Genomic DNA, 25,797 nt, shown 5'->3' with positions numbered 1-25,797 from the left:
CAGCGGGGAAGACAGTTATTCTTACGGTTGTCGATAGATTCTCTAAGGCGGCTCATTTCATTCCTCTCGCTAAGCTCCCTTCTGCTAAGGAGACGGCTCAGATCATTATCGAGAATGTTTTCCGAATTCATGGCCTTCCGTCTGACGTCGTTTCCGACAGAGGCCCGCAGTTCACGTCTCAATTTTGGAGGGAGTTTTGCCGTTTGATTGGGGCTTCCGTCAGTCTCTCGTCCGGCTTTCATCCCCAGTCTAACGGTCAAGCCGAACGGGCCAATCAGACTGTTGGTCGCATTTTACGCAGTCTTTCTTTTCGTAACCCTGCGTCTTGGTCAGAACAGCTCCCCTGGGCAGAGTACGCCCACAACTCGCTTCCTTCGTCTGCTACCGGTCTATCTCCTTTTCAGAGTAGCCTCGGGTACCAGCCTCCGCTGTTCTCATCTCAGCTCGCCGAGTCCTGCGTCCCCTCCGCTCAGGCTTTTGTCCAGCGTTGCGAGCGCACCTGGAAGGGGGTCAGGTCGGCACTTTGCCGTAATAGGGCGCAGACTGTGAGGGCCGCTAATAAGCGTAGGACCAAGAGTCCTAGATATTGTTGCGGTCAGAGAGTATGGCTCTCCACTCAGAACCTTCCCCTTAAGACAGCTTCTCGCAAGTTGGCCCCGCGGTTCATTGGTCCGTTCCGTATTTCTCAGGTCATTAATCCTGTCGCAGTGCGACTTCTTCTCCGCGCTATCTTCGTCGCGTTCACCCGGTCTTCCATGTCTCCTGTGTTAAGCCCGTTCTTCGCGCCCCCGCTCGTCCCTCCCCCCATCCTTGTCGAGGGCGCACCCATCTACAGGGTTCGTAAGATTTTGGACATGCGCCCTCGGGGCCGTGGTCATCAGTACCTAGTGGATTGGGAGGGGTACGGTCCTGAGGAGAGGAGTTGGGTTCCCTCTCGGGACGTGCTGGACCGTTCGCTGATCGATGATTTCCTCCGTTGCCGCCAGGTTTCCTCCTCGAGTGCGCCAGGAGGCGCTCGGTGAGTGGGGGGGTACTGTCATGTCTTGTTATGTCTGTTCCTGTCCTTTCTCTTCACTCTGTCTCTCTCTGCTGGTCTTTTTAGGTTACCTTCTCTGTCTCTCATTCTTCAGCTGTTCTACATCTCCCCTAACTAGCTCATTCACTCTTTCCCACCTGTTCTCTCTTCCCCCTCTGATTAGGTCTCTATTTCTCTCTCTGTTCCTGCTACTTTCAGTGTCTGATTCTTGTTTGTGTTTTTGATGCCAGAAGCAAGCTGTCGTCTCGTTTGCTTCCACCTTGTCCTATCCTGTCGGAGTCTGCCTGGCAGGTGCATCCTGCACTATACTAACGTTCTTTTTGTTCCATTGACAACGTTGGAAGAGGATTTATGCCATTCCTGTTTTTCATTAAAGAACTCTGTTTTCTGTTAAAACCGCTTTTGGGTCTTCACTCAAGTACATAACAAGATCTGCTGGTTTCAACTCTCTAGAGACAGTAGGAGCGGTAGAGATACTCTTAATGATCGGCTATGAAAAGCCAACTGACTTGTTGCACCCTCGACAACTACTGTGATTATTATTATTTGACCATGCTGGTCATTTATGAACATTTGAACATCTTGGCCATGTTCTGTTATAATCTAGACCCGGCACAGCCAGAAGAGGACTGGCCACCACACATAGCCTGGTTCCTCTATAGGTTTGTTGCTAGGTTTTGGCCTTTCTAGGGATTTTTTCCTAGCCACCGTGCTTCTACACCTGCATTGCTTGCTGTTTGGGGTTTTAGACTGGGTTTCTGTACAGCACTTTGAGATATCAGCTGATGTAAGAAGGGCTATATAAATAAATGTGATTTGATCAACAGTAATACAATCAGGGAAAGCTCTGCAGTGCTGATTTACGACATCTGAATGTGCATCAGATGGCAATACGATCATATTGTACAGCAATTTCATCAGGTAAAATGAATACAAAGCCGGCAAGAGGTGGTTAGAATGGGATGGGAGTCTGTGTAAGTCTGTGTAACCAATAGTCAGAGTCCCGAGTGTGGGAACAAACAATCTGTCCCATGGTTGGGTAAAGGAAGTTTGTAGTCAACAAAGCATGCAGGAGTCATGAAGCAAATAGCAAAATAGCAAGATGCACAAGATTTAAAAAATATTTAACGACTTTGGGCAAGCCATGTAAGTTACGAGTCACAGCCCCAACAGTGTGTGGGCTGAAGGCGAGTGAGCGCTTGCCAGGTGGAATCCAAGCAGCAGGAATGAGAGTAGGTGTGTGGCACACCCACTTGGGAGAAGCTTTTATTTCTGTTGGCAGATTTCTTGTATAAATTGCCAGTGGATGGCCCTGAACAGCAGGAGGGGGCTTCGAGGCCTTTGGATTTGGGTGGGGTAGCCTGCCATTTGTTGGGCTCAAAGGCATCGACACATCAGTGCTAATTGAAGTTGTAGCTCTTTGTCCTAGCAAGCTTAGTAGCCTTAGCATTCAGTCCTTTTAAAGTAAAATATATCATTGTAATATATTTTTCTTCTTGGCTTTTGAAAGTAAATAAATTGTTTCAGACTAATCATTACTCACTCAGTTCCAGGTTGGATGGTGTTTTGTTTATTTGTTTGCCAGAGCATTTGCTGTCATCACTCCAGAGAATGCATTTCCACCGCTCCAGAGTCCAATGGCGGTGAACTTTACACCACTCTAGCCGATGCTTGGCATTGTGCATGGTGATCTTAGTCTTGTGTGCGGCTGCTCAGCCATGTAAACCCATTTCATGAAGCTCCCAACGAACAGTTATTGTGCTTATGTTGCTTCCAGAGGTAGTTTGGAACTCGGTAGTTGGTATTGCAGCCGAGGACAGATTATTTTTACGCGCTATGCACTTCAGCACTCTGCGGTCCAGATCTGTGAACTTGTGTGGCCTACCACTTCGCAGCTGAGCCGTTGTTGCTCCTAGACATTTCCACTTCACAATAACAGCACTTACAGTTGACCGGGGCACCTCTAGCAGGGCATAAATTTGACAAACTTGACTTGTTGGAAAGTTGGCATCCTATGACATTGCCACTTTGAAAGTAACTGAGCTCTTCAGTAAGGCCATTCTACTGGCAATGTTTGTCTATGGAGATTGCATGGCTGTGTGCTTGATTTTATACAACCGTCAGCAATGGGTGTGACTGAAATAGCAGAATCCACTATTTTGAAGGAGTGTCTACATACTTTTGTATATATAGTGTACTTGATTGACAATGTAACGTTATCTGGATTAAATGCATAGATTAAATGCATAGAAATAGAATGAATAGAACGGACAGATCATTGACTTAAATGGGGATTACCATTCCATTAATTCATTCTCTCTCTATCCATTTGATCGGATAATCCTAGGTGAAATCCATAAAGATAATTTTAGAAAAACTGGGCTATGGGAATTGAGAGATTGTTATGGCTGGAGGATATCTCACCTGCAGTTCTTGTTACAGTTCTCCTCTGTTATACCATCTTCATCCTCTCCCCAGACATCCACTGCTGAGAAGATCAAGGCCACCAGCACGGCGAAACAGCACACCAACGCAAAGATTACGATGCATTTCTGCTGAGACTGTAAAAGAAAGCAACACATTGATTGTTGGTCATTTTTATTTACCTAGAGGGTCAGTGCCCCAACCTAGTGCCCCAACCTAGCTGCTTTATTGCACTGCACAGCAAATCATAAATTATAGCAGCACGTTCCCAAGGGAAGTCAACGCATACATTTACATAGTGTACATGGTCAGGATCAGCCATATGGGGGAAAGAAGCCAACAGGGAACCCAGTAAAGAGGCATTTTCTGCTGATAACTTGGCATATTTGGGCTGGATCCAAATGGCTGCTCAATATGGTGAAAAGATTACCCTTATTTGTAACGATAATAATTGGAAAAGGGAGAACAAGTATTTGCAGGGGAAGCCATGGCTGGTGGTACAGTGATCTACTGAAAACAGTTAGATTTGGCCCCAAATCAATCATTTATAAAAAATTAAAAAGTACTTCTGGAGGGCTTGTCCAAATCAAAGGGGCACTTGGACCTTGGCCAACCCTGTGAAATTGTAATGGTAATAATATATATATATATATATATATATATATATACACTACTGTATACTACAGGACAACATCAATAACAGTAAGTTTTGCTCTTGTTTTCCTCGTGTTTTGTGGACCCCAGGAAGAATAGCTGCTGCTTCGATAAAAGCTAATGGGGATCCGACTTTTACCAATAAACCAAAGTAGCCTAATGAAGGCAACTTACGTTTCATAAAAGAAAATCTTATAGTGGAAACTATGTTGACAATATTATGTAGGTGAACACTGTGTCAGGATTTGGCCAGGGTTGTTCCGGGTTTTGGTCACTAGATGCCCCCATTGTGCTTTTTGACCTTATGTTTTTTCCCTTGTTCCCCATTATTATTTGCACCTGTGCCTCGTTTCCCCTGATTGTATTTAAACCCTTAGTTTCCCTCAGTTCTGTGCTCTGTGTTTGTATGTTAGCACCCAGCCCTAGTGTTCACTGTATTCTTGTCGATTCCGGTGGATGCTCTTGTGGAATTCTGTTTTTGTTTTTGAGTATCTCGAGGCTTTTTTGTGCTATTCCTACCACCTTTTGGATTTGCCATTTTTGTATTTAAGGACTTCTCCTTTTTACTTTATTAAATTCACCGTCTTAAGTACTGCTGTGTCTGCCTCATCTTCTGGGTTCTGCTGACTATTCGTGGCTCAGTTGGTTAAGTGACTGTTTCTCACTCCGGAGACCCAGGTTCGTAACCGGGTCCTGACACACTGTGCCCTTTGTTACTAATATAGACAGTATGTTCATTATCAATGTTACCCCTAGCGTGTATCAGCTCTTCTGAAAGATCTTATGTGCTCTCAGTACATTTACTGTGATACGGCTGACGGAGTCCCAGGTCATCTATAATGGAACTCTGATGATGTGAGACCTCTAAAGTATTTTCACTCCGCCAATTATGATCCTCAAAAGTGGCACCATTTGATCTAAACCATGTGTCCATAGAAAGACACGCCGGCTTTGAACTGGGGAAATGTGGATGTAGAATTAATACATTCAAAAGCAAATTATACATTGTTGCTCAGAATTTCACATTTCTTTCTTTCTTTTGCTCTATCAAGCTAATCATGTTTATCATATGGCCATGGGGGAACTTAAACTTATGATAAGACCAGGCATTCAGTTACTAATCCACCCAAACATAACAATCAAAGGAAAGCAGGAAACAAATGTGGTTGCTATAATTAATTTGCTACCATGGTATTACATAGTAATGACATAATAATTAGAGACTGATCTAGTCCCATACTGAAGGGTGTTTATATTGTGTTCTGTCTGATTGCTAATCTCAGTGGGATGCTCACTTGGTTATAATGAGAACGTATTGGATAATCATTATCCTCCAGTGACATCTTCAGATATACAGTGCCTTGCAAAAGTATTCATCCCCTTTGGTGTTTTTCCTACACTGTTGCATTACAACCTGTAATATTAATGGATTTTTATTTTGATTTCATGTAATGGACATAAATAAATAATTTGGACTATTTTATGTATGTATGTATGTATGTATGTATGTATGTATGTATGTATGTATGTATGTATGTATGTATGTATGTATGTATGTATGTGTGTATGTGTGTATGTGTATGTGTGTGTGTGTGTGTATTACACACACCTGTTCTGAAAGGCCCCAGAGTCTGCAACACCACTAAGCAAGCGGCACCAAGGAGCTCTCCAAAATGTTCAGGGGAAAAGTTGTGGAGAAGTACAGATCAGGATTGGGTTATAAAAAAAATACCTGAAACTTTGAACATCCCACGGAGCAGCATTAAATCCATTATTATAAAATGGAAAGAATATGGCACCACAACAAACCTGCCAAGAGAGGGCCACCCACCAAAATTCACAGACCAGACAAGGAGGCCATTAATCAGAGTGGCAACGAAGACACCAAAGATAACCCTGAAGGGGCTGCAAAGCTCCACAGTGGAGATTGGAGTATCTGTCCATAGGACCACTTTAAGCCATACACTCAACAAAGCTGGGCTTTACGGAAGAGTGGCCAGAAAAAAAACATTGTTTAAGAAAAAATAAGCAAACACGTTTGAAGTTCACCAAAAGGCATGTGGGAGACTCCCCAAACATATGGAAGAAGGTACTCTGGTCAGATGAGACTAAAATGTAGCTTTTTGCCCATCAAGTAAAATGCTATGTCTGGCGCAAAACCAACAACTCTCATTACCCAGAGAACATCTTCCCCACAGAAAAGCATGGTGGTGGCAGCATCATGCTGTGGGGATGTTTTTCATCAGCAGGGACTGGGAAACTGGTCAGAATTCAAGGACTGATGGATGATCCTAAATACAGGGAAATTCTTGAGGGAAACCTGTTTCAGTCTTCAAAAGATTTGAGACTGGGACGGAGATTCACCTTCCAGCAGGACAATGACCCTAAGCATACTGCTAAAGCAACACTCGAGTGGTTTAAGGGGAAACATTTAAATGTCTTGGAATGGCTTAGTCCAAGCCCAGACCTCAATCAAATTGAGAATCTGTGGTATGACTTAAAGATTGCTGTACACCAGTGGAACCCATCCAACTTGAAGGAGCTGGAGCAGTTTTGCCTTGAAGAATGGGCAAAAAATCCCAGTGGCTAGATGTGCCAAGCTTATAGAGATATACCCCCAAGAGACTTGCAGCTGTAATTGCTGCAAAAGGGGGCTCTACAAAATATTGACTATTGACAAGTAGGCCAGTTGAGAACAAGTTATCATTTACAACTACAAGCTGGCCAAGATAAAGCAAAGCAGTGCGACAAAAACAGAGTTACACATGGGATAAACAATCGTACAGTCAAAAACACAATAGAAAAATCTGTATACAGTGTGTGCAAATGAAGTAAGGAGGTAAGGCAATAAATAGGCCAATAGTGGCGAAGTAATTACAATTTAGCAATTTACACAGGAGAGATATGTGCAGATGAGGATGTGCAAGTAGAAATACTGGTGTGCAAAAGAGCAGAAAAACAAAAACAAATGTGGATGAGGTAGGTAGTTGGTTGGATGGGCTATTTACAGATGGGCTGTGTACAGCTGCAGTGACCAGTAAGCTGCTCTGACAGCTGACGCTTAAAGTTAGTGAGGGAGATACAAGTCTCCAACTTCAGTGATTTTTGCAATTCGTTCCAGTCATTGGCAGCAGAAAACTGGAAGGAAAGGCGGCCAAAGTAGGTGTTGGCGATGAGCAGTGAAATATATCTGCTGGAGCGCGTGCTATGGGTGCGTGCTTCTATGGTGACCAGTGAGCTGAGATAAGGTAGGGCTTTGGTGACAAAACTGATGGCACTGTGATAGACTGCATCCAATTTGCTGAATAGAGTGTTGGAGGCTATTTTGTAAATGACATCGCCGAAGTCAAGTTATACACGCTCAGGTTTTCTGTTTTTTTTTGTCTTATTTCTTGTTTGTTTCACAATAAAAAATATTTTGCATCGTCAAAGTGGTAGGCATGTTGTGTAAATCAAATGATACAATAATTGCAGGTTGTAAGGCAAAAAAAAAGTACAAATGCCAAGGGGGTGAATACTTTCGCAAACCACTACACAGAAAACCAATGCTATAGTTTCCCCAGTGAGGTGGACACTTAATACAATATTTTATTTTTATTTTTTTATTTCACCTTTATTTAACCAGGTAGGCTAGTTGAGAACAAGTTCTCATTTGCAACTGCGACCTGTCCAAGATAAAGCATAGCAGTGTGAACAGACAACACAGAGTTACACATGGAGTAAACAATTAACAAGTCAATAACACAGTAGAAAAAAAGGGGAGTCTATATATAATGTGTGCAAAAGGCATGAGGAGGTAGGCGAATAATTACAATATTGCAGATTAACACTGGAGTGATAAATGATCAGATGATCATGTACAGGTAGAGATATTGGTGTGCAAAAGAGCAGAAAAGTAAATAAATAAAAACTGTGGGGATGAGGTAGGTGAAAATGGGTGGGCTATTTACCAATAGATTATGTACAGCTGCAGCGATCGGTTAGCTGCTCAGATAGCTGATGTTTGAAGTTGGTGAGGGAGATAAAAGTCTCCAACTTCAGCAATTTTTGCAATTTGTTCCAGTCACAGGCAGCAGAGTACTGGAACGAAAGGCGGCCGAATGAGGTGTTGGCTTTAGGGATGATCAGTGAGATACACCTGCTGGAGCGCGTGCTACGGATGGGTGTTGCCATCGTGACCAGTGAACTGAGATAAGGCGGAGCTTTACCTAGCATGGCCTTGTAGATGACCTGGAGCCAGTGGGTCTGGCGACTAGAGCATACAAGTCGCAGTGGTGGGTAGTATAAGGTGCTTTAGTGACAAAACGGATGGCACTGTGATAAAATGCATCCAGTTTGCTGAGTAGAGCGTTGGAAGCAATTTTGTAGATGACATCGCCGAAGTCGAGGATCGGTAGGATAGTCAGTTTTACTAGGGTAAGCTTGGCAGCGTGAGTGAAGGAGGCTTTGTTGCGGAATAGAAAGCCGACTCTTGATATGATTTTCGATTGGAGATGTTTGATATGGGTCTGGAAAGAGAGTTTGCAGTCTAGCCAGACACCTAGGTACTTATAGGTGTCCACATATTCAAGGTCGGAACCATCCAGTGTGGTGATGCTAGTCGGGCATGCGGGTGCAGGCAGCGATCGGTTGAAAAGCATGCATTTGGTTTTGCTAGCGTTTAAGAGCAGTTGGCGGCCACGGAAGGAGTGTTGTATGGCATTGAAGCTCGTTTGGAGGTTAGATCGCACAGTGTCCAATGACAGGCCGAAAGTATATAGAATGGTGTCGTCTGCGTAGAGGTGGATCAGGGAATCGCCCGCAGCAAGAGCAACATCATTGATATATACAGAGAAAAGAGTCGGCCCGAGATTTGAACCCTGTGGCACCCCCATAGAGACTGCCAGAGGATCGGACAGCATGCTCTCTGATTTGACACACTGAACTCTGTCTGCAAAGTAATTGGTGAACCAGACAAGGCAGTCATCCGAAAAACCGAGGCTACTGAGTCTGCCGATAAGAATATGGTGATTGACAGAGTCGAAAGCCTTGGCAAGGTCAATGAAGACGGCTGCACAGTACTGTCTTTTATTGATGGCGGTTATGATGTCGTTTAGTACCTTGAGTGTGGCTGAGGTGCACCCGTGACCGGCTCGGAAACCAGATTGCATAGCGGAGAAGGTACGGTGGGATTCGAGATGGTCAGTGACCTGTTTGTTGACTTGGCTTTCGAAGACCTTAGATAGGCAGGGCAGAATGGATATAGGTCTGTAACAGTTTAGGTCCAGGGTGTCTCCCCCTTTGAAGAGGGGGATGACTGCGGCAGCTTTCCAATCCTTGGGGATCTCAGACGATATGAAAGAGAGGTTGAACAGGCTGGTAATAGGGGTTGTGACAATGGCGGCGGATAGTTTCAGAAATAGAGGGTCCAGATTGTCAAGCCCAGCTGATTTATACGGGTCCAGGTTTTGCAGCTCTTTCAGAACATCTGCTATCTGGATTTGGGTAAAGGAGAACCTGGAGAGGTTTGGGAGAGGAGCTGCGGGGGGGGCGGAGCTGTTGGCCGAGGTAGGAGTAGCCAGGCGGAAGGCATGGCCAGCCGTTGACAAATGCTTGTTGAAGTTTTCGATAATCATGGATTTGTCGGTGGTGACCGTGTTCCCTAGCCTCAGTGCAGTGGGCAGCTGGGAGGAGGTGCTCTTGTTCTCCATGGACTTCACAGTGTCCCAGAACATTTTGGAGTTGGAGCTACAGGATGCAAACTTCTGCCTGAAGAAGCTGGCCTTAGCTTTCCTGACTGACTGCGTGTATTGGTTCCTGACTTCCCTGAACAGTTGCATATCGCGGGGACTGTTCGATGCTATTGCCGTCCGCCACAGGATTGCTTAGATTCGGTTGGTCTTGTTCTTACATACTTGGGTGCCCTGACGGTAAAAACAAAGTTCTCATCATAACATCATATAATATCTATTGAAATATTCCCTCATGCACAGTATACTCATTTTATCTGTGTACATTAAAATGTATACCCAATGCACTTTGTGTGGTGGTAAATCACAACTCCAACCGGAACATTGTATAATGGCTATTGACATACAACCATGACCTAATTACTCCGCAAGTAAAACAATAACAAATATGACCTGATCTCTTTAACTGCTGCAGGAGCCATAACATAATTACTCTTGAACACAAAAGGCCATTATATGGTCAGCTACACGGAGTTCATTACTGAGAAGAAACCTTGAATAACAATTATAGGTAAATAGACCTCTCTCACACATGAGGACATATGTTTGAATTAGATTTGTGTTGTTGGGAGGGGTCATAGTGCTAGTGTGCACTTGAAACGTTGCCAGTTATCAGACTCCTGAATGGGGTCCAGAGTCAACAGTCCTTCAGTTACCGGAGATATTCTCCCTAGCTGAAAAACAGCCATGTCCTCCTATGTGAACAAGTACTCTTCGATAAGACTGAGCAAGAAAACAGTAATCACAATCTCAATGGCACTCCCCACTGCCCTTTCCCACCTGGACAAAAGGAACACCTATGTGAGAATGCTGTTCATTGACTACAGCTCAGCGTTCAACACCATAGTGTCCACAAAGCTCATTACTAAGCTAAGGACCCTGGGACTAAACACCCCCCCTCTGCAACTGGATCCTGGACTTCCTGACAGACCGCCTGCAGGTAGTGAGGGTAGGCAACAACACATCTGCCACGCTGATCCTCAACACGGGTGCCCCTCAGCGGTGAGTGTTTAGTCCCCTCCTGTATTCCCGGTTCACTCATGACTGCATGGCCAGGCACGACTCCAACACCATCCTTAAGTTTGCTGACGACACAACAGTGGTAGGCCTGAACACCAACAACGATGGAACAGCCTATAGGGAGGAGGCCAGAGACCAGGCCGTGTGGTGCCAGGACAACAACCTCTCCCTCAATGTGATCAAGACAAAGGAGATGATCGTGGACTACAGAAAAAGGAGGATCGAGCACGCCCACATTCTCATCAATGGGGCTGCAGTGGAGCAGGTTGAGAGTTTCATGTTCCTTGGTGTCCACATCACGAACAAACTATCATGGTCCAAACACACCAAGACATTTGTGAAGAGGGCAACACCCTTTCCCTCTCAGGAGACTGAAAAGATTTGGCATGGGTCCTCAGATCCTCAAAAGGTTCTACAGCTACACCATCAAGAGCATCCTGACCGGTTGCATCACTGCCTGGTATGGCAAATGCTCGGCATCCGACCGTAACGCGGTACAGAGGGTAGTGCGTAAGGCCCAGTACATCACTGGGGCCAAGCTTCCTGCCATCCATGACCTATATACTAGGCGTGTCAGAGGAAGGCCCTAAAAATTGTCAAAGACTCCAGTCACCCAAATCATAAACTGTTCTCTCTGCTACTGCACGGCAAGTGGTAGCGGAGCGCCATGTCTAGGTCCATAAGGCTCCTTATCAATATATGAATATAAGTATAGAGGAATAGTGACTCCAATCTCTGAATACAATAGGCTACTCCTAAGGAAACCGGTACACAATAACTTTCTTCCTTGGTTTTTCTAGGCACTGTGCCTACGCCTCTGCATTGCTTGCTCTTTGGGGTTTTAAGAAGGGTATCTGTAAAACCCTTTGAGACAACTGCTGATGTAAAAAGGGCTTTATAAAATATATTTGATTGCTTGACTGATTGATAGAACAGACAACATCTTTGACTACTACATTAGACAACTCATTGTGCCCCACTACCTTGAGCCTGGACTGACTTTGTGGGAAGCCCCAAGCCTGCTCAAAATGGCTGCCGCTTTAAAAGCTAGCTCCATTGTTCTAGTCCCTGTGAAAAAGATTGATGACTGGTACATGCCAGCTGGCAGGGTGCCAGTAAGTCACACACCCACTTGAAGGGAAGGTCAGTATGGATGGGCATTCAGATTCAGGGATATGAGGCAGAGATGTGTGCTGAAAAGAGGGCGTTTCTACATCAGGGATTAAAACATTAGGCTAAAATGATAGATGTTGAGCATGCAGTGGAAAGTTGGCCTGTAATAGTAATTTGCACAAAGTGAGTGTATTCACTGCCATTACAGTCAACTCTCTCTCAGAACATAATGGAAGGTGATTTACAACTATTTTACCATGGTAGTCATGGTACTTTGGCATCAGTTATCTAGAGTGTTTTAACTAATTAGATGCCTGTAATATTAAAAATGGTAATGCAAATGTCGACAAGTCACATATTTTCAGAGACCCATTGTGAAAATAGTTTATTACTGTATACAAGAAAGAGACAGGCAAATGTCAGGGGCCTAATTAAGTGGATGATGATTCCTCCTATTTTAGAGCTGCAGATTACCATGCCCTCAAAGGAAAGGGTTATACCGCAGCACAGGGAGATAACACTCAGAGCTCATGCAATTCTACACGCTTAGGAAAAAGGGTTCCAAAAGGGTTCTTCGACTGTCCACATAGGATAACCCTTTTTGGTTCCATGTAGAACCCTCTGTAGAAAAGGGTTCTACATGGAACCCAAAAGGGTTGTACCTGGAACCAAAAGGGTTTTCAACTTCCAACCAAAAAGGATTCATCAAAGGGTTCTCCTATGGGGAACAGCCAATAACCCTTTAAGGTTCTAGATAGCACCTTTTTTTCTAAGAGTTTATTTTTACTCCTTATCCTGGAATAATTTGACTAATGTTGTCTCTAACCATTGGAGAACCTATGCAGAGAAGAAAGCCTCATGTTTCATGAACAGACAGTCTTGTTTCGGGGCAAGCCAAGTATCTGTAAGCCGCTGCTGTGGCCAGAGATGTCTGTGCTGATGATCAAATCATGCAACAAGATTTTTTCTATTCCCTTTGTAGTTGCTGAAAATTCAATTCCAGTATAGAGGAACAGCTGGAGCGTTTGTCTGTTGACTTGGATTTAGCTTATATACAGTACAGGCGTTGGAAAAGCCTGTCCCCTGTACACTTTAGCATGTATAAAATGTGCCATCTTAATTTGGCCAGTTTCTCACAGCAGGAAAATTACCCTGCAGTAACAAGAAATGTTGTATGTGAATTATAATTAATGGTCATTTTTTATAGGGGTTGATAGATTTTTCATGAGGGCAAATCACATCAGAAATGTTCAAGTGGAAATTACAAACTTTAGAAGCCTTTTTCAACTTTGAATACACCTATACATTTGAGATGACAGAGTGATCAAATTCAGATGAACTATCTGTATACAGCTATCCCAGAAAGAAAGGTGTCTACAGTGTATGCCCGCAACAAAACAGATTTTTCTTTCTTTCAGCATAAAGCTTCAAGTGGTGATCCAAACCGACAGGGCCTGACAATCAGCGATTTCTTGATGTTTTCATGGAAGTTGTATAATTTAAATGAGCTTCTTGGGTCGGTCACATTTGTAACAAACTAATTGCATTCACTAAAAACCAAAGCAGAAAGGCATGCTTTAATCTATATTTGGCTCCCAGAAGTGATTAACAGACAGCCTGCATATCTGTTCTGTACTAGAGGGTTCAGTAACCTACAATATTCCTTCATCAAGCCCCAGAGAGCACTCAGCACAGAGTATCTACGTACCATCCACAAGGCAGGTCTACCACAGTGCCTTTACCATAACCTTACATCATGGACATAACAATGTTTGTGCGGACATGCGTCACCTATGAAATGATGCAGAGATCTGCAACAGAAACTGCTCATCCTTGTGGAAATAGTGGAGAGAGAGAGAGAGTTAATATTCAGTGTGCCTCAAGAGACTCATTGTCTGTTATGAGCACAGCTGTTCTATGAAGAACTGCCATCGCTCACCAGCTTGTAATGGAAAATAATAGGACAGGGGAAATTAGATTGTATAAATATTCAACCGTGTAACCAAAAAGTTGAGTTATACACTGTTATACATAAGTGCTCAGAAAGGTGCCAGTACTGAGTTAGATTGGAAATATTACTCTGTTTCAATAGAAGCTTTGCCGACCACAACTTACTTTCCCATTCTTTCAGACACTAGTACAGCAGTAATGTAGTAATGAGGTATAACGAAGAGAAGGATTTCTTATCAAACTTGGCATATTGTGCAGATAAAAAAGAACCAGAGTATAACTAAATACTATATCATTTCTCATCTGTACTTTAGTAAGAGGATTTTTCCTCGTAGTTTAGTCGGGATAATTGAGGAGTACAGGCGTTCCTGACATCTAATGGCTTGGTACTTGGTTAAAGAGCAGGTCATGTCTCTGGTAGACTGATGTGGGTGCAGAAACTCATGCTGAACACTGACGAAGGCACCAGGGTGAAAGGATTGGATGGATTTCCCTAAACAACAGACTCTTGATGCATAGTGGTGTAAGAACTCTCTTTACCTTCTACATATAGACAGTTCACACACAGGGGACTTACAGTAGTGTGGAGAATGTGTAAAACACTGATAAGACACCAAAACTGTAGATTGATTTGAAAAGAAAACTTCACAACTTCAAGGACCAAAAATAAAAAATAAAGATGAGATTGATGGCACTGTATGTGCAATCTAGGAGAAGCTTGGTCTTGAATTATAAATAACCTGGAAATAAAAAACCTTTGAGTTTCAAGAAATATCTGAAGGTTGGTGCTAAATCCGCTTCCTGAATAATGCTTTGAGGACATCACATTTTTCAAGCGTGTCCCTTTAACAAGTACAAATGGCCCCTCTGCCCAAAAGTAACAGGGAAAGCTTCAGATCTTGCACCTCTCTGAGGGAGGTGTAACTATAAGAGAGCGAAGTGGAATAAATGAAACTGATGGTATAACGCACAACAACTAAGGAAAAGGAATTACTGCAGCTGTAGATCACCTCAGGTAGAGGGATAGTTACAGTAGTAAACAGTCAGGTGTACATCTTCAAGCAATGGATAATGTAATATCTGGCTTTATTTGGTTACTACTGAAACTCTATTATGTTAAGAAGAGTTTTATTACATTATTCAGTGGGTATTAGGTTATCCATTGCACCAAGGACAAAGGGAAGGACCTCTGTTGGGTGAACTCACAGGAAAGTCCTCATACATGTTGTTATATGCATGTTATGTATCAACATATATTCATGCTGTTTCAAAGGAACACAGAGAGATCATTTGAAAAGGTCAAAAACAACTTTACTATATAAATAAACCATTTATATGCAGAGGTCTGTAACAGTTTTGCTAAGGTTGACTTTACCTAAATAATATAGCTCACCAAGGCAGTAATCGACCCAACTTAAATTAGCTTAATTTATGATACATTTAAAGCAGCAATCAGCAGTAGAAACACTAAAACAGCCTCCCCACCCCCGGTTCAGTAAAACGCTGAGGGATGGGGCTGGAGAAATGGAATCACTCAAATTCATAGACGGATCTATGGACACAAGGACTGACCATCCATGATATCAGAACTATAGTTTCAATCATGTATTGAGAACCATCTAGTTTGTTTACATTTTCTTTGTTGACAAACATTGGAGTAAAACTAGCTTCTATTTTGGGTTCTAATGGGGTACAACAACGGTTGAAATAAGCTCATGAGGCGTTTATAATATATATTATTCATGAATCATGGGTAGGCCTACATGTCAATAATATACAAGTTCAAAAATGGATGTAGCAACCACTGATTGCCCCTTCAAGTTGGATCAATTTGTTGGTACAGGTCATTTCCCAAACTGGGTGTCAAATGAATGCTATAAGAGTCTATATTTGGGGTATATAAATGCAAAGATAAATGTTTAAACCATTTTCCATTAAACAAAAATTGGCATAAGTAATAGCTCTGATTTCTGGTCAAATCAAATCTTATTGGTCACATACATGTGATTAGCAGATGTTATTGTGGGTGTAGCGAAATTCTTGTGCTTCTAGCTCCGACAGTGCAGTCATATCTAAAATTACACAACATATACCCAATACACACAAATGAAAAAGGGGTCGAACAAAACATCTACCAGAAATAGTCTTAAAAAGGTACACAATAATGCACAATAATGCTGAAAGACACATGCCAACTAATATCAACACATATTTAGTTGTTTTCTGCATTCTGTAAGTTTAAGAAACATTGCTTGTGCCTTGCTATTCCGCTACCAAAAACACACATATCTTCAAGATATATTCTAATTTGTCTCCCTCATGAGGGAAGATAAAAGTTCACAGAAGTAAAATGTAGCTCTATTAATTGGTTAGTGTTTTTATTTATATCAATTTTGCTTATGAATTATTAAGTGATTAAAACTCGTAATTATGTCACCAAATCGGAATTACTGCAATTGAATTGGCTACAATGCAAATCATAGTAGTCAAACCACTGTTGGGTCACCTGCCACTGTTCTCCCTTCCATTGGCATACTGTTATGTTCAGCTCATGATTGTATTCGTTGTCATCTGGTGGTCAAAGCGTGAGTGTGGAGAAGAAATCTCTCTCTCTATGAGATGACATTTTTTTTCGGTCCGTTCCATACTGACCTTCATTTGGCCCAAACAGCTCAGTACAGAAAAGTAGCGTATAGGTCAGTAAAGTACAGTCGTGGCCAAAAGTTTTGAGAATGACACAAATATGAATTTTCACAAAGTCTGCTGCCTCAGTTTGTATGATGGCAATTTGCATATACTCCAGAATGTTATGAAGAGTGATCAGATGAATTGCAATTAAGCATTGAGTAATTGTCTCTGGCCCCCTCCCCTCCCAGTTAGGGGGAGTGATGAGCTCTACAGCAGTCTCACAACTCAATCGCTGGTTGAAAACTGTTTTCTGTCCCTCCCAAAAGATAGAATTTGTAGATAATTGGCCCTCTTTCTGGGACTCACCCACAAACAGGACCAAGCCTGACCTGCTGAGGAGTGACGGACTCCATCCTAGCTGGAGGGGTGCTCTCATCTTATCTACCAACATAGACAGGGCTCTAACTCCTCTAGCTCCACAATGAAATAGGGTGCAGGCCAGGCAGCAGGCTGTTAGCCAGCCTGTCAGCATAGTGGAGTCTGCCACTAGCACAGTCAGTGTAGTCAGCTCAGCTATCCCCATTGAGACCGTGTCTGTGCCTCGACCTGGGTTGGGCAAAACTAAACATGGCGGTGTTCGCCTTAGCAATCTCACTAGGATAAAGACCTCCTCCATTCCTGTCATTATTGAAAGAGATCGTGATACTTCACACGTCACCTTTTTACTAGCGGGTGGATTCACAACGTTAAGGCCATTGAACTACTCCCTAGAATACTAACATAAAAACAAGGTATTATTCTGTGTGCGTATCTCTGACACCTGCAAAAAAGTGCTGGCAAATGCACCACCTCGTCCAAACAGTGTCTGGTTCCTCGGTCTCCTGGCTCCTGTCTTCTTATTACCTGGCTTTCTACAGCCATTCCCATCACACAGAACTGTTTTACTACAGTACTTTACCAACTCTGTACATGACAGCGTGAATGTCCCCAGAGCCAGTGAGTGATGCCAGGACAGTGTGTCCTGTCAGCTGGATGTGTCTCTGCACATACTCAGCACATCAAGGCTAAGCACTCTGGGATGCATGGTCTTTCACTCCTTTTCCATCTCCAGAATAAATGACAGACTGTACTCGTGTGCTGATGGCCCAGAAAATATACGTTCAGTGCAAAAGGTATACATTTTCCAAGCCCCTGAATATTTCCACCTAGAAGTGAATAGCTGCTCAAGTCATGTTGGTTAAGAATGAATCATTTTGTCTAGAAGCTGTTAAAAAGCCTCTCAGAGGACTGTGTAATACCTCAACACAACAGTGCGACTTCAGAAATGTCGCAGAGGAAGAGGACCAAGAACCGTTTCAAAAGGATCATGATTGACATGGCAATGCAACTCAGGAACAGAAAGCTTGGCAAGCAAGCTTTAGGATATCTGTATTGGTGTGGCTATTTGCCAGGTATGTCAGGTTCAATCTGAGGGCCAGTCACATAGTTGAACCAATCAATGGAACCTCAAGCTCATCTCATTCAGAGGGGAGAGAACGGGATGGAATATCAAGGGGAATTTTGGATTCAAAGATAAGAAGAACTGCTCTGATACCCAAATTGTAGTTACAGCTTAGTTGAACAGGGCTCATTTGGAAGGTAAAACCCTTGAGAAAACAGATCCCTATACTTGAAAGCCTACACATCTTCTGATATTATCGAAAATCACTAACAACTTTAGATCATAAACTGCTATTGTGAGATTTGTGTAGCAGACAAGGTTGATCATAGCCACAGTTCGCATTGGCCACATGGCATGTTGTTTGTCACTCAACTTACTGTTTATCTTAAGCCTTTTTTCACACTGCGAGCCTTAATGCTCAAATCAGTTTTGTTTTTGAAATCCATTTGCTTTTTGGCTGTCCAGACAGCAGGAAAAACAACTGATTTTAATCGGATATGCAAAAAAAATTAGGAATTTGAGTCACTTCAAACTGCCAATGTGAACAGGGCTTTAGAGACCTGACTCACTGTTCCTTTCCTAATGCATTATCTCCAATAAAACAAACAAGAGGCACGCCCAGTTTCAATCTGTTGGCAATTTGTGTAGAGGCATTACATAACGCCTGCAGCATTTATCAATTCCCAATCACGGGGGGATTGTGTTGCGATCTATTCACTCCATCGGGACTGGGCCTGAAGGTTAGCTCTGATTGTTGTGAGTCCTGACAATATTATCCATCATCCTCCTTGATCCAGTGTGTCATGTTTTCACTGGGTACTAGACCCCAGTCTACACTTTGAGAAGTAATTTACGATTTCAATACTAACATGTTACAGGTAAAATGTACATTTGAAGCAAAGGAAGTCAGGTTAAGATGGCATCTCATGGAAACATAACATGTGCAGTTGGCGCTAATCCAGGAAGTGATGTTGCAGGCTAGTTCAGTGCTGCCCCCTTTCATTGAGTAACTCATGTTGAAGGCAAACCGGGGTACTGCTGGTTGCCATTAGCAACTAAATTATACTTATAACTCCCTGTTCAATTTTTTTGAATAATCAGGACATACACCTGGTGTAATAGAAGCAATAATTGCTACCATGATTGTCTTCGGTTTTATTTTATTTTTTACATGAAGATTGACATTTCCTCATTCCCTTGAATAGGGGATCCTGTTTTCTGCAAACAATGCCTGCAGTACTGGGGTCAGCCTTGAAATTTGTGGCTACAATAAGCGTGGATAGTCCTTCTTCCCTGGCCTGAGCTAGCTATCTGCCGGTTACTGACAGATGTGCTGCATAGATTCCAACAGGAGGAGCTTTGCTGTCTGTGATTGGTTATTGGAGCCCATGTGACCCAGTGATTAATACTGCCAATTACACAATGGAGTGATGGGTGTTTAGAATGCATATTGTTTAGCTCTAATGGTTCTTTGACTGTAGCATATTGAATTGCACCAACCCAAGTTAACACCAGACAGGATCTTTATGTGGAATCTCCTAAAGGAACATTAACATTGGAAATGTGAGGTGAGGTCGCTAATAATTGTCATTAACAATCAGTTGCAACTATTCAATATCCATGAGTCAGCCATCATATTTGTGATGCATCTCCTTGTCAATGGCAGTCAAGTCGATCATTGCTATGGTTCTGTGGCTGAAATTTGCGTGAGACCTTTTCCCTGACCTTTCCAATACCGCCTCCACACAGAAAGGTCAGAAGACAAACACTGGCGTTTGCCTTGGAACTCACGACATCTCCCCACAAAGATTTACACTCCACAGGATGTTATGGGATAAAGAAGGATGGTGGAAATATTTTTAAAAAATCAGGGAAAGATGACAAGGGAAAAAATGGCAGATATGCTTTTCTTTTTTGAGTATTTCTTTCTATTATCGTCTTCCTCTTTATTAATGGGAATGTATTCATTATAGATCCATATCAATACAGACCTCTGAGTAACCACAGAAACCTGAGAGGAAATTAGAAAACATTACTGGAAAGAGAAAACAGAGAGAGGGTAAAAGAGAAAAAGAAAACTGTCCAAAAAGGTGCATGTTATTTATGTAGCTATAGAATGGCTCCAGTGGAACAAATGCAATCAACAAGATACAGTATCAACACCCTGAGAATATGTCAGGAACATGTTCTCTCTCTCCACGATCTCTTGGAGTGGTAACTGGTAAGGATCGCGTCTACTTTAGTCTGAAGGGCTGGGACCCGCTCCCTGCCCTGCAGGCAGCTCAGCCCATTGATCGCATCCAGGCCCCTTCTGATCAATAAGTCAATTAAGCCTCCATTAGAGCAACATGAAATCTGAGGCTCCAGACACCTCTAATGCCAGATGGGAGAAGACTAGTTTTCCAGACCCTGGGACCCTTCCCCTCATCCCTGGGAAGCCTCAGCCAGGGGCTTTCATGACCAGAGGACAGCTGGTGGAGCACGAACACCATGATGATGGGAACAACGCAGCAGAAATTTCAGAACTGCTGCACTGACAGAAAGCAGGCCATTTCCCCTAGACTAGGGACCAATTAACCACCATCTTTGTCAGAGGACAGAATAGAATATAATAAAAGCCTCAAACACTTCAAAGAAATAGAACAAATTACTGTATGATGGTGCAGAAACACCAGTTTTGTCAGCTACAGTAAGCTATCAGTGTTCTCCATTTACAGTAGAAATAGTACTGTATATATCCTACGGTTCTTCTAATGATTCTTCCTGCTTCTGCCCTCTCTGCATATCTGTCAAGTTTTATATTCAAATCATCAAGCTTTATTTATACAGCACATTTCAGACATGGAATGCAACGCAATGTGTTTCACAGGAAAAAAATTATAAACAAGGAAACTAAAACAACTTAAATATTTACAACACAAACATAAGAGGATAGAAAATTAAAGAATAACAAAAACCCAACGATTAAAAATCACCCTAAGGAAAAGTGAAGCAAAAAAGGTCCACAGTTTCGGCTCCCCTCAGGTTCTCTGGCAGGCTTTTCCAGAGGCTGGGGGTATAATATCTAAAGGCTGCTTCTCCATGCCTCTTCATCCTAGCCTTTGGGATAGTTAAAAGGACAGTGCCAGAGGAGCTGAGGGACATACTGGGTACATAACTTAAAAGCATGTCTGACATGTATTGGGGTGCACAATCGTGGATTGATTTAAAAACCAATAGAAGAATCTTAAAATAAATTCTAAAACTCCCAGGCAGCCATTGCAGAGACCTTAAACCTGATGTAATGTGTGCTCTTCGTCTGGTCTTGCTCAGTACCCATGCTGCAGCATTCTGTATGTTTTGCAGTTGACCAATGGCTTTCTTGGGTAGACCAGACAGGAGAGTATTACAGTAGTTAAGCCTGCTCGTAATAAAAGCATGGATGAGTCTCTCAGAGTCAGCACGAGAGAGAAATGGTCACACCTTGGCAATGTTCCTCAAGTGGTTAAAAAGGTATTTGTCACATTCCTAATGTGGGATTTGAAATTGAGTTCAGAATCTAAAACAACACCAAGGTTTTTCACCTGGTGTTTAATTTTTATTGCCCGTGAATTAAAATGTCCAGACAGATTCTCTCTCTCTGTGCTTGGGCTCCAACAATAAGTACCCATGTATTTAAATCACTAATACAGTCTAATCATTTATCCATGAAGCTAAAAACCTCTGGTGACACAGAAATGTGAAGTTAAGTATGGTCTACGTAACAATGGAAATCAATGCTGATCTGCGAATTGCTGTCTGATTTAGAGGGTGTGTAAACTCCCATCACTACTGCTCCAAGCTACATACTAAAAGAGACTCGGACACACTCTGCAAGCTAAAGAACTTACACATTCTGCATTAGGGAAATGTGTTATGTTAGTGTCCATTTGTGTGTCTATATGGATGTGCTTAGACAAGCAACCCAACTCTGATCTTTTTTTCAGATCCAAAGACCAATTAGTGGAAAGTGTGTGTGTGTGTGTGTGTTTGCATGTGTGACATGAAATTATTGCGAATAACTGTAAAATGTATCAATTTCTTCCAGTAATTGAGAAAAAGATGGGTTAAATGCCCTGCCAGATAATCAGAAATTCCATTTTGGTAGAAGAATGGAGAGAGAAGGTAGAATATTTGATCAATAAATCACTTTCAAGCATCAACCAAGCTATCTCAAACACAATTCAAAGCCATTCCCTTTGCATATAATCTAATAAAGGGACATGCAGTAATTCATGTTTTTATAAATCAGACAGTGCACACTTATTAGATCTCATTATTTTTAGAACGGCACAATTAGTTTAGTCCAGTCAAGAGACGATCAATGATATGTCTCTCCATGCTGCAGTGTTATTGGTCCAGCCAGGGATGGTAGCACTGTTGCCGTCCCAGTCCCTCCCTCGTGGAGCCCCTATAGACTGTAGCCTGCAGCACTGGCTTGGCCATTACAGGCTCACAGAGACCTCTGAGCTCCTGACCATAACTGGTCCGTGGTCAGCCCATCCGCTCATTCAATCCTTGTGATATATGATCTCCAGAGCACTGTGACCTAATGCACTTGGGTAGGAGGGGTAGGGTCCGTCCCCTTGTGATAGAAGCGACGTAAGCAATAAAGTAAGACATTGTTTAAGAGGCTAATATGTTGCAGTCATGATTTTAAAAAGGTTATTTTGTGCAATCAAAGTTCCATTAATAGTTTACATATGTAAAAAAATAAAAAATACATTGGATTGGCATACTATGTAAAGCTTGGCATACCTAGTGCTTCCATATTACACCAGTCAGCAGAATGAGTCTGAAATAAGATTCAGACATTAGGACAGAATACTGCCCAGGGAACCGTCTCACAGCACGAGGTCTGCGAAAACAATATTAGAATTTCAGTTTGCTTCCCACACACACAAAACACTGTGACACTTGTGCCATAAACCAGTGTTTCCCAAACTCAGAGCTGAGGCCCCAGCACTACACAGCTGATTCAAATAACCAACTCATCATCACGCTTTCATTATTTGAGTCAGCTTTGTAGTGCTAGGGCAAAAAACAATACGTGCACCAAGGGAGGGGGGGGGGGGGGCAGGATGGAGTTTGGGAAACACTGCTAAACAAACAGTCTGCCAGTGTGTGGGACTAAGATATGTTGCTCATATCCTCAGAGACTGTAAGCCGTAAGTAACAATGTAATCCTTAACTGACCCCGCCAACTGATCTCATAAACTGACCCCACCAACTGCATTGTTGTACAGAGGCACAGTTGAGAGCATCCTGTGGGGCTGAATCACCGCCTGGTATGGCAACTGCACCTCCGGAGGGTGGTGCGGTCTACACAACACATCACCGGGGGCAAACTACCTTCCCACCAGGACATTTACAGCACCCGATGTCACAGGAAGGCCAAAAAGATCATCAAGCACAACCACCCGAGCCACTGCCTGTTCACCCCGCTATCATCCAGAAGGCGAGGTCAGTACAGGTGCTTTAAAGCTGGGACCAAGAGACTGAAAAACAGCTTCGATCTCAAGGCCATCAGATTGTTAAATAGCCATCACTAGCACAGAGAGGCTACTGCCTACAAACAGACTTGCAATCATTAGCCCCTTTAATAAATGGAACACTAGTCACTTTAATACTGTTTACATATCTTGCATTACTCATCTCGTATGTATATACTCTATTCTATACTATCTATTGCATCTTAGCCTATGACGCTCTGACATTGCTCATCCACATATTTATATGTTCTTATTCCATTCCTTTACTTAGATTTGTGTGTATTAGGTAGTTGTTGTGAAATTGTTAGATTACTTGTAAGATACTGCTGCACTGTCGGAACTAGAAGCAAAATAATTTTACTACACGCAATAACATCTGCTGAACACATATGTGACCAATACGATTTGATTTGGAACTACCTGAGGAGGCAGAGGTGAGCCAGTGGTGATGTTTCCATGGGTACCACTCCAAGTAATTCTGGCTTCCCTCTCCTATGGGCTTTCTGCTGGATGAGTTCTGTTAGCTCAGTGTGTATGTGTGTGCGCGCGTTGGCACACTCGATGCATAGAGATCCTGTCTGCGAGTGGAATTTAGAGAGAAACCCCTCCCCCTCCACTCATTTCCCCACAGGCAGAATAGCAGGTCAGCCTGTGTCATATTGGCTGCATGCTTCAGTTGTCAGCTTTGTTTTGTGCAGCGGTGCTGAAAGAGTGACGGCCGATGCGAGGGAGAGTTGCTGCACTTTGCGTTTTCCCTTACTGCTAAGTGAGCTGTGACACCCCCCAAAGAGGTTGTAAAAAATACCTACACAAACCCTTCAACCCTGTATCCCCGGTCAAACATCCTCAGCATCTCAGTGGTGTCGTCTGCAATGTGACAACAATATGACAGATGACAGAAATGACTGGAACCACACCAAATTCCAAAACCATTTGACAAATATGGAAATGAACAGCATCCCCAAATCCTCATTAAAGTTTTCACCCACCAACCTTATAAACATTTGAAATCTGGGAATGTTGTTTAGCATGAAACCATGAGCTGTTTCATGTCATGACTAAATGTGGTCAGTAATTTAGTGATATATGCCGTCACAGCAATCTCTTTGGTGTAACTTCATCCTCAAGCAAACAACCCAGCATCACCTTCAGCAACACTGCCTTCCCCTCAACGTTATACTGTACATCCCAGCCCCCAACTACTGAAGAGCCCAAATCCCTCACCTATTTTCAATGTCTTCATCAAAAACTACAACCCAGTGGTGTTGTGAAGTACTTAAAAGGCAAGCAAATCAAAATATACAGTTTGCACCGAGATCAATGACCTCTCAGCTAAGCATATCATACGTACATACTGTAGCATCAAAAGCTCAGAGAACAACACTGTTCACAGCCAAAAACACATTCACCTGTTTTAAATTTCAAAGTGTCATTGCGAGCTACAACAACACAATCCCACGTAAGCTGACACATGAATGCGAGCTAAAAGATGACACCAGCTGGCAACGTTCCTAGTGAAACAGTAGCTGCTGACCTCTCTGAAATTATTTGGCTTTCTTTGAGTGAGTAGAACTCACCTTCATGATGCACCCCTGCGTCGATAGTCCTCTCCGCACCACGTGTGTGTGTGTGTGTGTGTGTGTGTGTGTGTGTGTGTGTGTGTGTGTGTGTGCTTGTTTTCTGGGCAGGAGCCTGTTTCTGACAGGGCAGGGGATGCTGCCCTCTCACACGCTGCTATTCCTGTTGGTTGGACAGCGTCCAAATGAAAGGTATAATGTAGAGTGTAGAAACAGGAAGCTACTGAGTCCTGACATGCTATCAATCTCTCCCTCTCTCATACTCTCTCTATTTCTCACTACATTTTCCCCTTCTCCTTCCCTTTCCCTCACCCGCTCGCTCTCCCTCCCCTTCTGTATCTCTTCCTCACACTTCTCCACCCTTTAGTTGGAAACACAGATCGTGAGATTGGGAAAGATAGATGGTCCATTCTCCTCAGCCCTCCTACCTTTCATGATCCTTCCCCCTCTTCTATTCCATCCAATAGAAATCCACTCCAGCCATCTTCCCCTCCCTCTGTTCAAGCCATACGGAGTGAGAACCTCAGCCAGAGGCAGACCGGTACATCTGGGCAAAATCACAACTCCTGTAGCTCCTCAGTTCTCACACAAAGTCAGACAGGCACACTATATAAATTGATACACACATATGCATGAATAATATTAGATAGCTCACATGATTCCAAAGGAAATTGTAGTTGGCAGGTCTGTAGTAGATAAATTATAAATCCTCAGC

The 25,797-nt window shown here is 42.9% G+C and overlaps 1 protein-coding gene across 1 annotated transcript in view; it reads right to left on the bottom strand.

Annotated features, from left to right (window-relative positions):
- LOC135511111 (inactive phospholipase D5-like) overlaps positions 1 to 25,169 on the bottom strand; it is a 57,884-nt gene extending 32,715 nt beyond the window's left edge. Inside the window, exons 1-2 of the mRNA XM_064932651.1 lie at positions 25,083 to 25,169; positions 3,461 to 3,597 (exon numbers count right to left, since the gene is read on the bottom strand). Coding sequence (XP_064788723.1) covers positions 3,461 to 3,597; positions 25,083 to 25,088 — 143 coding nt within the window. The 5' untranslated portion in view covers positions 25,089 to 25,169. The remainder of the gene's footprint in view (positions 1 to 3,460; positions 3,598 to 25,082) is intronic.
- Positions 25,170 to 25,797: the final 628 nt, after the last annotated feature.

The sequence above is a fragment of the Oncorhynchus masou genome, chromosome 23 (genome assembly GCF_036934945.1).
Source record: "Oncorhynchus masou masou isolate Uvic2021 chromosome 23, UVic_Omas_1.1, whole genome shotgun sequence".
Taxonomy (NCBI): Eukaryota; Metazoa; Chordata; class Actinopteri; order Salmoniformes; family Salmonidae; genus Oncorhynchus; species Oncorhynchus masou.
Note: the sequence above shows the minus strand (reverse complement) of the source record. Positions and strands in the feature narration are given on the sequence as shown.